The sequence below is a fragment of the Pempheris klunzingeri genome, chromosome 1, assembly GCF_042242105.1.
Source record: "Pempheris klunzingeri isolate RE-2024b chromosome 1, fPemKlu1.hap1, whole genome shotgun sequence".
In the NCBI taxonomy this organism is placed as follows: domain Eukaryota; kingdom Metazoa; phylum Chordata; class Actinopteri; order Acropomatiformes; family Pempheridae; genus Pempheris; species Pempheris klunzingeri.
The window spans coordinates 3,473,815-3,486,318 of NC_092012.1; the positions used below are offsets into that span (position 1 = coordinate 3,473,815).

Sequence of the window (12,504 nt, forward strand, 5' to 3'; positions counted from 1 at the left end):
ATACTGGGAAGTTCTGTGTCCTCTGTGTTTAAATATAATCATGTTAAATAGTAGAAATACTGTTATCTAATAACCACTAAACCACATTTAGTTTTTCCAAAGGAAATATTTATTGAAAATGCAAATGTACATTTGTATGATACAAATCCTCTTTAACTCGACTATCCAGATGGGTCTTTTTGATATGAACAAACATATTGTGAATTTAGCCCACAGAGAAACATGCATCTACAGCTGCACCACCAGGCTCTCCTAATGTTTTCTTCGCCCTCACGGTATTCTGTCATCGGGAATAAAACCAAATCGAAGTTTCAGATGCTGTTCGGTTTGTTTTTTTGCCAGTTGGGCCAAATGCTTCTTCTCCTCTCGTCGTGTTGTCGTCCACGAAATCAGAACGGCTGTGCTCTATCGAACTCCAATAAATAAATAAAGTGCTCCACATACAGCTGGATTTAAATCAGTTAATACACCTCACTAGGTTTGGGTTATATAACGTATATTTCACATCACTGAATATACAGTTTATTGTTGTCTTTCTAAAAGTGAAATATCTAAGAATTTGATATTGCAAATCATTTTTAGACGTTAGGAAACTGAGTTATTTACAGAAACAAAGCACAACATGGGGAATTCTGGGTAAAATATGACTCTCCAAAGAATGATGGTGTTTCCTGATTGTTTGTATCACAAACTCTTTTTAACATTTTTTTTTTTTTAAATCTTTTACTTTTCAGCCACAGAAGCGCTCTGAGAAGACGAGCAGAGAGACGAGTTCTCGCTCAAACACTAAAGGTCAACTTACTTTATCCTTTGCTGAACACTTTCAGGGTGGCAGGGAGGTGGCAGAGCAGCAGTACAGAAAAGGAGACAAGTTTAGCCATCTGCAAAGAGTTTTTAAAGGTTGTTCATGTATCATTTTGATATCAGTTAGTTATTATTTAGACACAGGAGAAAAAAACTCCACTAAACTGGCTTTGATTTGTATTATTTTGTTTTTTCTTGACAGTTTGCATTATGCAGCTTCCTTATAAATACTTTACCTTATTTAATATCTCATTTCATAAGTTAGACCACGAGTTAGAAGTTGCTACTGAGAACATCAGTTTTTGTTTATGAAAAGAGGGGCAGGGAGGACAGGAAAGAAATGGGACTGATGGGAAATTTGGACCCGAGTGTTACTGTACTATTACCACTGGTGTTAATTCGAGGCTACCAGTCTGCTCCACCGTGCTCTCATTGGTTTACATTAGGCTTCCAATGTAAGAGATGGAGGACAGAAATACATTCCAGTTTATTTAAAGTTAAGGTCCCATATTGTGTAAAATGCTTGTTTAAATGTATTTTTAACATGAATGTGTCTACAGACCACTGTCTCTCCTTTTCTCCAGCTCCATCTTACAGTGAATGTGTGTAAAAACACTCCATTTAGATTTGGCTCTCCTTATGATGACCTGTTGATCACGTGACACCCCCCCCCCCCCCCCCCCCCAGCCCTTCAGCAGGCCGACTGTCGCCGCCTACCGAGCCAGCTCCTGTTAACACCAATGTGTTGATGTCAAGAACAAAGCACGCACATTGTTTTTGCTCTTCTGAAACAGAGCACGCAGACAGTAGTCATGTCTGGTATGAAAAACAATGTAGTGGGACGTCCAAATACAAGTATGAACTTGGAAATGAGCAGAATATGGGACCTTTAAAGCAACTACTCTCACTTTGTGCTGATTTTTTTTTATTTATCTGTTTTATTTTTATTTATTTAAAGTTTGCTTCTATGCATCGAAGGGGATTGCATGCAATTCTGTTGTACTTTTGTATAATGACAATAAAGATTCCTGATTCCTGACTGATGGTCTCTTAAGTAGATCATACAGAATCATCTGTATTAAACTGAGGCTGTTTCATAATATACTATACATACTATGTTGTCAGTATGAAATTCCTTCTCCACAGCTCAGCAACGCAAACACTGTAAAAGAATATTGTATTAAAAAGATTATATAAGAATACATTTGTGCACTGATTGATGATTGCGGATGCTATCCCGCATAACTTGATGGGTATTAGGGATGGATTCCTCCAGGGTTAACAGGAGGAATGAAGCAATGCACATAACTTTTCCTTTAAGACATGATATCAGAAAGATGACGTACTGATGTTAAACGATACACTGAACAACTTTTAGTACCATCACAACTATCCAGTCAAATCATAATTCTCATTTGAAGGCTGCACTTTCATCTTTTTGTGACACTTTTTTGCTTCCCTGGGAAGGTAAATATTAGAGGTCACCTTTGGTGCCTTGTAGTTCGCAGCTGCCTGCTAAGGAATACGACCTGCTCGGATGCTCTGCAGTACCACCTCCCTGCCAGCAGAGGCGCCAGGACAACTAACTGGAGGATCAAGAGTCAGTCAGCCATGTGGTCCTGCCAATCACAGCTCAGTTTTCCACTCTCACAACATCCTAAAACAACATGGCTGAGGCTTCTTCCTCCTCTTCTTCTACATCTTGTGGTTTTAGAGGATGCAGGTCTGAACACCGTTTGTGTGTGGGCACGTGTGTGTGTGGGCGTGTGTGTGTGTGTGTGTGTGATACGTGTGTGTTTAGGACCATTGGCAGGAGCAGTCAGTGGGCTCCTGGATGCTGTAGCTGACCCAGGTTGCGTTGCCGCTGCAGTAGAGCTGCACGGAGCGCCGCTGCAGCCCCGTCTCCCTGCAGCACTTGCAGAAGCGAGCATACGTGTTGATGTTGTAGTTGTAGATGCTGGCAGACGGACACTTCCCGTCACATGACACGATGTTCACCTGCAGGACACAGAGAGTCATTACAGACGGCAGCACAGTTGCAAAAAAAAAAAAAAAAACAGCTCTAACTCTTTTTCTGGGAACTGAACCTTTAGTTCATCCTACTGGTGTAGAAGGAGATGAAAATCCTTGTGGGTGTAATTTTAAGTTAAATGTTATGCAGATGATATACTACTCTTCCTCAATAACTTTTATTTTCTCAGATATTATAACTACTGAACTCTTTTGGTGAATACATGTTGCCAAATCCTTAGGACTCATTCCAGAGCTCTAAAGCGGTTCAAAGACCATTTTGCCAATTTTCAACATTTTCTATCTATCCGAGTTGGGATATAGTGTGAAAAACACCTGCAGTTGTTGCCAATGTTCTGTGGGTCTGTGGATGCAGATGCAAAATTCAGCTTTCTAGGTCAGTATAACACGCACTGAGGTATTTATTGATTCAAGGGACATTTAAATGTGTCACAATAGATGCCTCAGCTGTTTTTATTTTACTCAGTCTGCCCTTCTGTCCTTGTCTCCTGCCATTTCCCCCCTGCCCATGTATTTCTTACCATTCTCCACCCATCCACCCTCATACTTGTTCAATGGCCACAGTCACTTGACTCCCACATTCACCTGCTTACAGGTTCCTTATTCCTCATTTACCCCCCCACAATATTTACACCAGCCCATCTGCAGCTGCTCCTGGCCAGATTGTCAATGTTGCTTTGTACCTTTGCTGTCCAGCCTCTTGAACCAAAACCTGAACTTTAATCTGTACCTGTATCATTTTACCAATACACTGTACTTAGGTCCTTTTCAATCTTCAAGTCATGTGTAATCAATCATTATTATAATCACAAATAATGCATTTTTTAATGTTAGTATTAGTAATCTATTAGTATGTAGAGTATTATCTACATTAACAAGATAAATAGGCTACAAGAAACATGCCTTCCAAATGAACTATGCACCACATGAATGACGAGTACTTTCTTTCATATTCTAAATGACAGTATAGATGCATTTCACCACCAATCATACAATTGTTGTAATAATGAACACTCTCTCTCTCTCTCTCTCACTCACTCACGGACAGCACATCCTTTCGGCAATTATGTATCTATACATCTCCAACCCTAATGTTAGTTATTTCAGAGAACCCCACAAAGCACAAATTATAACTCAATCACAGAAAACTTACCGGCCTGTTGCTGCGACAGTCGTTCTTCCTGATCGTCATCCTCACCGTCACCTTCTGACACGACTTCCCGTCTTCTTTGCCTGTTCACACAACAACAACAACCAGATCAGCCGGAAAACAAAGTTAACACGAGATATCCAAAGCAAAACATCAGCACAGAGGCTGGAGATCATGCGCAAGCTGTCAAACTGTTTTACTGGAAGGACGAGTTAGATCAAGAAAAGGAAGAAATAAAGCCCAGAAATCAAGGAAAGCTTTATAGTTAGAAAGCAATAAAGTAGGAACCTTCCCAGTCAGTGAGCAATGACAAATGAAGCTTTGTCCAAATGAGACAAAACTAAAATATTCAAGACAGATATAAAAGGGATGATGAGATCCTTCATGCATTCATCATCAACACAATACGGCTTCAAACAAATCTTCTCAAACATTTTAATCTCAAAAGAGAGTAAAGAAATTAAGTGAATGAAACAAAAAGACAGTTTCCAAAAACATGCTACGTCACACTTTGTGCCATTTGGCTAAAAAACGAACATACAAACAAACAAAATGAGCATAAAGCTAAAGCTGCTGTGTGTGGCATTTAGTCTTTTTCCACATTAAGATCACATATCAGCCCGACCTCAACTTTCAAAAGAGGTTAAACACATTGGAAGCTATTTCTTTCCGTCAGTTTTTCACTCCTTTCACCACCTGCCATCACCAAACTCTGAAATCTCTTGATCCGTTTGCTTTCCTACAAGCAATCCAGCTGTTTTCACCCAAAGCGTCACCCGCTAGGTTACAGTGGAAAAACCAGAGTAAACTATTTACCACAATTATTATCACAACATGATAATCCCTTCCTACTGTAGTAGCACCCACCAGTAGTAGGTACATTTCCTATTTAAGAAAAACTGAGATTCTTATACTTGAGTATTTCCATTTCATGCTACAGCTTTAGTTACCTTACAATTACAATTTTCATACCTACCCAGTTCAAGGGAAAACCACCAATCTCCAAATTTGGTGACCGCTATGATCAACTGAGGGATGAAGCACCCTTTATAGTTTGTGAGCATTCTCCTACTTCTTAAATTAGAGTCAACTATCTAAAACCTTCTTGGATCAGCTAGAAAATGCATCGTAACAAAGCTGAAAACAGGTTGTTTTTCTACTGTTAAGAGACTTTCTGGAGATATATGGTTCTCACAGGACGGTGACACTATAAACATATGATGATCTTGTAGATGATGATGTAGATTAAACTACCAAACAGTATATAAAGTAGTTTTAGCACAACCTTTAACATCTACGGCAGTAAAATGTAACATACACATGAACACAGACCACTTTACTGCATAATGGGTGCGTTTACTTTTCATACTTTTAGCAAATTTGGTGGATAATACTTGCATACTTAGTTAAGGTTTATAGTTAAGGTTTTCAACTTGTGTTTCCAAACCAAACATACAGACGATTGCTCTGCTGTTTCTATGGTGTTAAAATGCCTCACATAGCAGCTTCAGTTTTCCACACAGCTCCCCCTGGTGGCAGAGCAGAACTGCAGTTGTGGTGCAGCAGCAGCAGCAGCATGCAGATCCTCTACAGCAGCTACATGTTCGGTGAAAAGACCCCCAACACCAACCCACATCAGAATCTACTGACACATGCAGACGTCTAAGCCCGACTACTGGGCCACTACCAACAGTACATTGTTGGCAATCAACAATGCACTGCCCAGACAGTGCTAAATGGGGAAAGAGTTTAGCTGTCGTGTACATGTACGTGATCCACAGGGAATCCAGGATAAATACGTGTTACTGTCCTCTCAAGTGTGACATCATTTTTGGCCTACATAAAGGACTGTCTCCACTTCCTGTTAAGGTGTTAAAACACCTTTGATGTTTTTAAGATATAAATACTTCCTGGAATGATAAATATTATGAATATATACAGACGGGTGACAAATTAGCTGCCGGGTCTGAAAAGTGAAGCCAATGTGGAAGAGCCAACAGGGTACGAACAGAAGTCAGATTGTATGGAAGTCTATGAGAAACTTAACTTTCTTCTTACTGGACTTATTACTTCAATATACATTTTCCTAATGAGGTTATGGTCTCAGTCGCTACTGTCAAGTCTTCGTCAACACAGCATGATGCTCATGTAGTAAACTTTAGTCCAATTTAGAGTAAAATAGATGATTCAGGTTTTTACTTCAATTTGTCACCCATTCGTACGTGTGTTTGAGTCACGTAGCATGTTTTAGCTTTGCCGCATGTCATTTCTATTGATTGTTATTCCGCTGAGACCTGAAATGAGACAGCAGTTGAGAGGACTGTTTTGCAGATGGGAATAGGTTGCAGTCAGACTTTGCGGTTTCCTGTTTGTTTCATCATTATTGTTTTGTTTTTTTTTGGAGGGAGTACATTGTTGAATATCAACAATGGCACTGACAAGCCTTGTTGTTTTATGTACCTCGTTCACAGTTTGTGTTAACTGTGGGAGTCAAGGGGCTAACGGGGAAAGGGAACAGAGGGAATCCAGTACCTGGTGGGATTGGTACATGATGGTAAGCTGCAGCACATAAACCACAAACCCACTTGCATGTGATCAGATGCTTTTCAGTGACACTTTGACGAAGTATCTGTTGCCGTTTTTTTATACTAACAAGACAGAATTCACTGAAAAGCACACTGACATAATCTAATCTGAATAAACAGCAGACAAATGTAATGGAAAACAACTGCTGGGATCCAATTCAGACACTGTGGTTGGAGATTTTGGACTGAAACAGACAAACTGAAGGGCAAACATGTTGGAAACATGTTGAGCGGCAGGTGGAGGCGCTCTTCAGTGTCAGCTGCAGCCTACAGCTCTACGCTAACTACAATACTGCTGCTACTCTCACATCTGATACTCACATGTCTTGCAGCATCCGTCCATGTAACTTACGACAGTTCCACCGATCTAAGTGCAGATAAGAGTCAAAATGTTAAGATGGAAATGAAAAAAATCTCCTTTTGAGTGAAACCGTCTGTCTTTGCAACAGCGTTTGAAGGTTGGTGGACATCTCATGGCTGTTGTTGTGTGCAAATATTCGGTTGTCCTGGAAATGAGTGACGCCTGTTTAGCTTTTCTTCCTTGTTAATATTCATTTTATCTTCTACATGTTGCTCTGTTTGGATAAAATCTTGCAAACCTGAATCTTCTTTGCCTTACGAGCATCAGAACACACTCATGTAGGTATTGTTTCTTTCATGAAGAACTGAATGGTCCATAAAAAATTATTAAAGATTATTGTTCTTTTTCAATGGACACTTATTCTATTACACTTTAATATGTCAAAAATCTAGTTTGGCCTGTTTTTATTATCAAAACTGTTTTAAATCCTTCCTCAGAAAAGTGTCATTGTTTGAAATTGTTGTATTTCTTATATATTTATTATTGCATTTGAAATTAAATCCAGTAACATGTAGAAAAGTATGTGACTCTGAACTGAACCAGGTTTGTGTGTGTGTGTGTGTGTGTGTGTGTGTGTGTGTTGCTGACCTTCGTACACTCCGTTTCATTGAATGGTGGGCAGCTGAAGGAGTAGGAGATGAGCGTGGGACCAGACAGAGTGTCTGCGCAGTCAAACTTCATGCAGTTTGACACCCAGGACTTCCCCGGCTGAAAACACACCGGCAGCATCATCAACCGATGAACAACAACAGCTGCGTGAAACCTTTGATATCTAATCTGACAGGTTATATGAGACGTTCAAGCACCTGTGTGGAAAATATACAGGATTACTGTTAATATATAATCAATGCATAACTAGTTGACTTCCTACCTTATAGAGAACTGATGTCCCGTTCTCGTGTTCGTAGAGGCAGGAAATATTCCTACAAACACCGCAGCATGTCGACTGGTCCTTTGGAGGAACGTAGATCTGATTCTGAAACGAATATTAATGATAAGTTTTGTGAAACAATAAAAAATAAAATAAAATTGGAGAAAAACATTTTTAGTATATTTATATTCAAAGTATGGATAGTGTCCATAAAGCGTCTATATAAATAAAGATTGATTGATTTAAATGTGTATGTAAGTGCATTTCTTTCTGTAATCATGTTATAGATATAGACTGTAATTATTTTATTTGTTCTGTAAACATGAATCAAAGTGAAACATGACATCATGTTGGCTTGCCAAAAGATTTTTGGCAATTTTGTGTCATCAGTACATTTTGTAAATATTGTGGAGAATATGTAGAAGTAGGGCCGCAACGAACAATTATTTTGAGTATTCATTCATTCATCTTTAATCTGTAAAACATCAAAAAATAGTAAACAAATGTTAAATGTCACAAAGCAAACTGTCGTGTTTGTCCTGCCAACAGCCCAAAACTCAAAGATGTTCAGTTTAGTGCTATAGAGGACCAAGAAAACCAGCTAATCATTCACATTTTAGAGTTTCAGTACGAGTGACTTAAACAGTTAACCAATTATCAAAACAGTTGCAGATTAATTTTGAGTAAATCAACTAAATGATTGTAGTTGATAACAGTTTTAGCTCTTACTTGAGATAATTAATCACGCATCAATCTCTGTTTGAATGGTAAAAACCTTCATCATCTGCATAGAAGTTGAGATTTACCTGTGTATCTGGGAGGTTTGGCTTCAGTGACTCTTTTGTAAATGTAGATATTTTTATGGAAAAAGAAAAGGAGAACGGTGGAAAAGAGGAAGAAGAGGAATCAGATCACGATTAAGAACAGGAGCAAGTGCAGGAAAAAGAATAGAGATTGACCAAAAGCAGTGGAGATCAAGCAGCTGGACGGACATGGCTGTACTGGTGTACGTGCTGGGGTCTTACTGGTTGGCAGTGGGCGGAGCAGTTGATGCTGCTGGTGCGGAGCAGGTGGAAGCCGCTCGCCGGGTCGAGGCTGCGGCTGCACTGCCTGCTGTGACACAAGCCATCGTCGTCGTGCTCCACCAGGGTCTGACCCGGCCGCAAAACACCTCGCTCGCCAAACACACACACCGCCTCGCGCACTGAACACACACACAGAGCCGCGGTCAGACGCCAATTCAACCAACATTTTGTTTAATTAAAAGTTTTGTTTTCAGTTTTCAATGACTTGTTAGTTTCATTTTAAGTTATTATATAAATCAGTTTGATTATTATAAGAATAATAAAAAACAATCTAAGATCTAAGAACCCTCTGAGATTAATGTTTAAGAAGAAAACTCAGAATTAAGGAGATTAAAGTGCTAAATTTGCAAGAAAACAACTTGAATATTCAATGAGATTATAAAATTATAAATCTGTAAGAAAATGTGTGTTTTGAGTTCATATAAACTTTAGGATTATTGTCATGGAAGATGAACGTGCAGTAGCTCTTGCAGGATCTAGAGTCTGTTTGTCCATCTTGAACCTGAAACCAGCAACCTTCCCCTCCTCACCGCACTTGTATCTTTTGCAGGCACACTGGTTCTGTGGGTCGGACAGGAAGGCCCGGTCCAGCTGGGCGGCCTCTCCCTGCACAACACAAAGAGACCAGGGTCACTTATTACTGTTTTCGTCAAAGGAGTCTGGTTGTTTGGTGGCACAGTTGCCCCAAAGGGTTACACTACAGCCATTGTAACCAGTTCACATTTCAAATTAAAACATGTCAAAATAGAGCCCAGGATTAGGTGTTAGACTCACTGATGCTGTGTATTTGATACACATAGTCAGATTAAATATAAAAAATTACGACATACCAGGCCACATTTTGGGGAGGCGATCTTTTCACAGGAACACTCTGAAATCAAAAAACATGAATTATCTTCACATTACAGCTGCGTTTAGTTCAATACAGTATACTAACAACATCAAACAAACAAAAGATTCAAACAACAAAAGATTCTGTATCATTCAAAACCAAACGTGCCAAGTCAGGACAAAGTCAGGGCACCAAAAAGCCAAAATAAGATCTATTTAAACCCCATTTTTTCCTGTCAAAGTGACAGAAAGTCTTTAAAAAAGGTTCCTGTTGTGATGTTTTTTTTCCAAGTCGTACCGCATGTTTGGTTGGAACAGCAGCGACCTGGACTGGACACAGACACCACCGACATCCCGACAGGACAACTAAGCTGAAGACACCTGTAGGGCTCACACACTAACCACACACACACACACAACTCTTTTCAGTATATATAACAGTCCGAAAATGTAGAAATAAGAAATAAAAACTAAATGAAAGTGTGTGTGTGTGTTCTCTGACCACACTGGTAGGTGGGGCAGCAGCGGTCCGTGGTGTTACTGTCCACCATCAGCACCTCGCCGTCCAGACAGAGAGGAGGCGTCTCCGGACAGGAAGAACACACTGCAGAAAACACACACCTCACTCATCACGCTGGTGTCGTTACAGAGGACAGAAATTTATCTGGTTGAGTTTTTTGAACTGACTGCAGATGTGAGCAAGGCAGCAGCTGCCGTCGGCTCTGGTGGCGATCAGAGTCTGGTCGTCTCTGCAGGTGGGAACGTCCACCTCACACAGGTCGGGATCACACTCTGAAACACACAGAAACATTAAAGGAATAGTGCCACATTTTGGGAAATAGGCTACTAAGATATACAAGATTTTCACATCTGTATGTTCCAATGAGAATTTACAGCCAGGGCATGGTTAGCTTAGCTTAGCATAAACACTGGAAATGGGAAAACAGCTCTGATCAAAGCTAAAGTTAAAAGTGTTTTAATACAATTATATACGTCGTCACTGTCACTTTAAGGCAACGTCAGAGAGTCATTGCTCCTCACTAAGAAATAGTAAAGCACATCACCTCTCGTACAACCAAAACCTCTAATGATTACGCTTCAGTTACGAGTCATAATGTGCTAGTCAGTGAACTTCAGAGGTGCTAGTAGGCTTCTTTTTTTTTAGCTGCCACTGGCAGCGGTTGGGTGGTCCACAAACATTTCGTCACACTCTTTGGCGACCAAAGTTTCACCCTGCAGTGATGAACTTTGCCATGGAGGTCAAATGTGTGTGTGTGTGTGTGTGTTTATGCCAAGTGGCTAAAAGGGTGAGCGGCCTCTTGCTGAAAGGCGCATAACTTCCAAATGGATTCACAAACTAGCTCAAGATTTTATGGAAAGTCTGATGATAAGCCAAAGGATTAATTAAAAAAGGGGGTGTGTCAACAGGAGAGGCCTGTAACTTAAAGGCACATAGTTTCCCAATGGATTCATGTAACATGGTCAGACTTTGTAGAAAGACACACACACACACACACACACTTACACACACTTTCAGTGGTGACAGTTTGAACCATTTGTCGTAGACTGTTGTAGCATCATTGCTCTCAGCAGAGTAGTTTTTCTTTCCTCACTTTCTTTCAGCCAAACATACAATATAGAAATAATTTCACATTCAAACAAGCACACAGTATTTTGAGTCACAACAATACAATGATAATAATATAATAATGATAATCAATAATATTAAACTACTTAGACATTTATTACAACAGAAGCAATTAACATCTAAATGATTGCAGAAGGTTTATTTAGGTTTACATTTTTAAATAAGCTTTAGTCTATAAGTGCTCCTGGAAGTGATCATGGAGGTCAAAGTGTTTGCGAGGCTGCTGTGAGTGTACGTGGTCTCGGCTGTTGCAAATAATTTGTACTTTTTTCCTTCCAGGGCAATAATGAATGAAGCTTTGTGTTTAAGATATTGCACCAGGAGTCAGTAACAGTGAATAAAGTCTTCTGGCGATAAAGATAGTGATGGAAATGTTACTGCACTAAGGTATCTGCACTAAGTCTGCTGATCAGAGAGGAAACCCACCACATACGAAGTCCGGACAGCAGGACTCCTGTCTGTAGTACGACACCAGTTTCTCCCCGTATTTACACTCCGGAGGGAGCAGGTCACACAGGCTCTGGTTACACACTGCGGAGTCACATCATCATATTATCAGTTTTCTCCAACTTTCTTTATGGTTTATTTAAAAGGGAAACATTTAAAATGCCTCGGATCAGAACAGTAAGGCTACTTGTTCAAGATAATCTAAAGCTCAGGAGCCCTCGTGGCCTCACCGCAGGCTTTCTGTGGGCAGCAGCTGGTGTCGTCGGCCAGGCTGATGATCACCTCTCCGGCCCGACGGCACACGGGCACCGCCATGTTGGAGCAGTTGTACTCCACGGGAACGATGGTGTCGTTGTCGCAGCGGTACATGCAGCAGGCGTCCTTCGAGGCTTTCCACACCTCGCCGTTGGCACGAGGATTGCCGGAGCTGTCGGTGCAGGCTGCAGACACACACACAGAGCCATGATGTGTAGTTCATACTTCAAGCACTAAATGCACTAAATACTACATTATTTTATTATAATGTTATTGCACAATTTCAACAATTTACCACTGAAGTTACTGAAGAACAGGTGGTTAAGGAATGTAATTTTCAGGTTCTGTAAACAGTCTCACTCTGTTATAATCTAATGTTGTGGCCTGCAGTTCAACACCTCCTGCTCTGCTGGACAGACAGACAGACAGACAGACA

The 12,504-nt window shown here is 40.3% G+C and overlaps 1 protein-coding gene across 1 annotated transcript in view; it reads right to left on the minus strand.

Moving 5' to 3' along the window:
- Positions 1-2,601: 2,601 nt before the first annotated feature.
- The window catches only part of otog (otogelin), a 58,021-nt gene continuing 48,118 nt past the window's right edge, over positions 2,602-12,504 (minus strand). The window contains exons 41-53 of the mRNA XM_070831545.1: positions 12,044-12,253; positions 11,793-11,897; positions 10,406-10,510; positions 10,221-10,322; positions 10,017-10,115; positions 9,718-9,758; positions 9,418-9,493; positions 8,828-9,006; positions 7,803-7,907; positions 7,520-7,639; positions 6,892-6,937; positions 3,989-4,068; positions 2,602-2,802 (exon numbers count right to left, since the gene is read on the minus strand). Coding sequence (XP_070687646.1) covers positions 2,602-2,802; positions 3,989-4,068; positions 6,892-6,937; positions 7,520-7,639; positions 7,803-7,907; positions 8,828-9,006; positions 9,418-9,493; positions 9,718-9,758; positions 10,017-10,115; positions 10,221-10,322; positions 10,406-10,510; positions 11,793-11,897; positions 12,044-12,253 — 1,469 coding nt within the window. The remainder of the gene's footprint in view (positions 2,803-3,988; positions 4,069-6,891; positions 6,938-7,519; positions 7,640-7,802; positions 7,908-8,827; positions 9,007-9,417; positions 9,494-9,717; positions 9,759-10,016; positions 10,116-10,220; positions 10,323-10,405; positions 10,511-11,792; positions 11,898-12,043; positions 12,254-12,504) is intronic.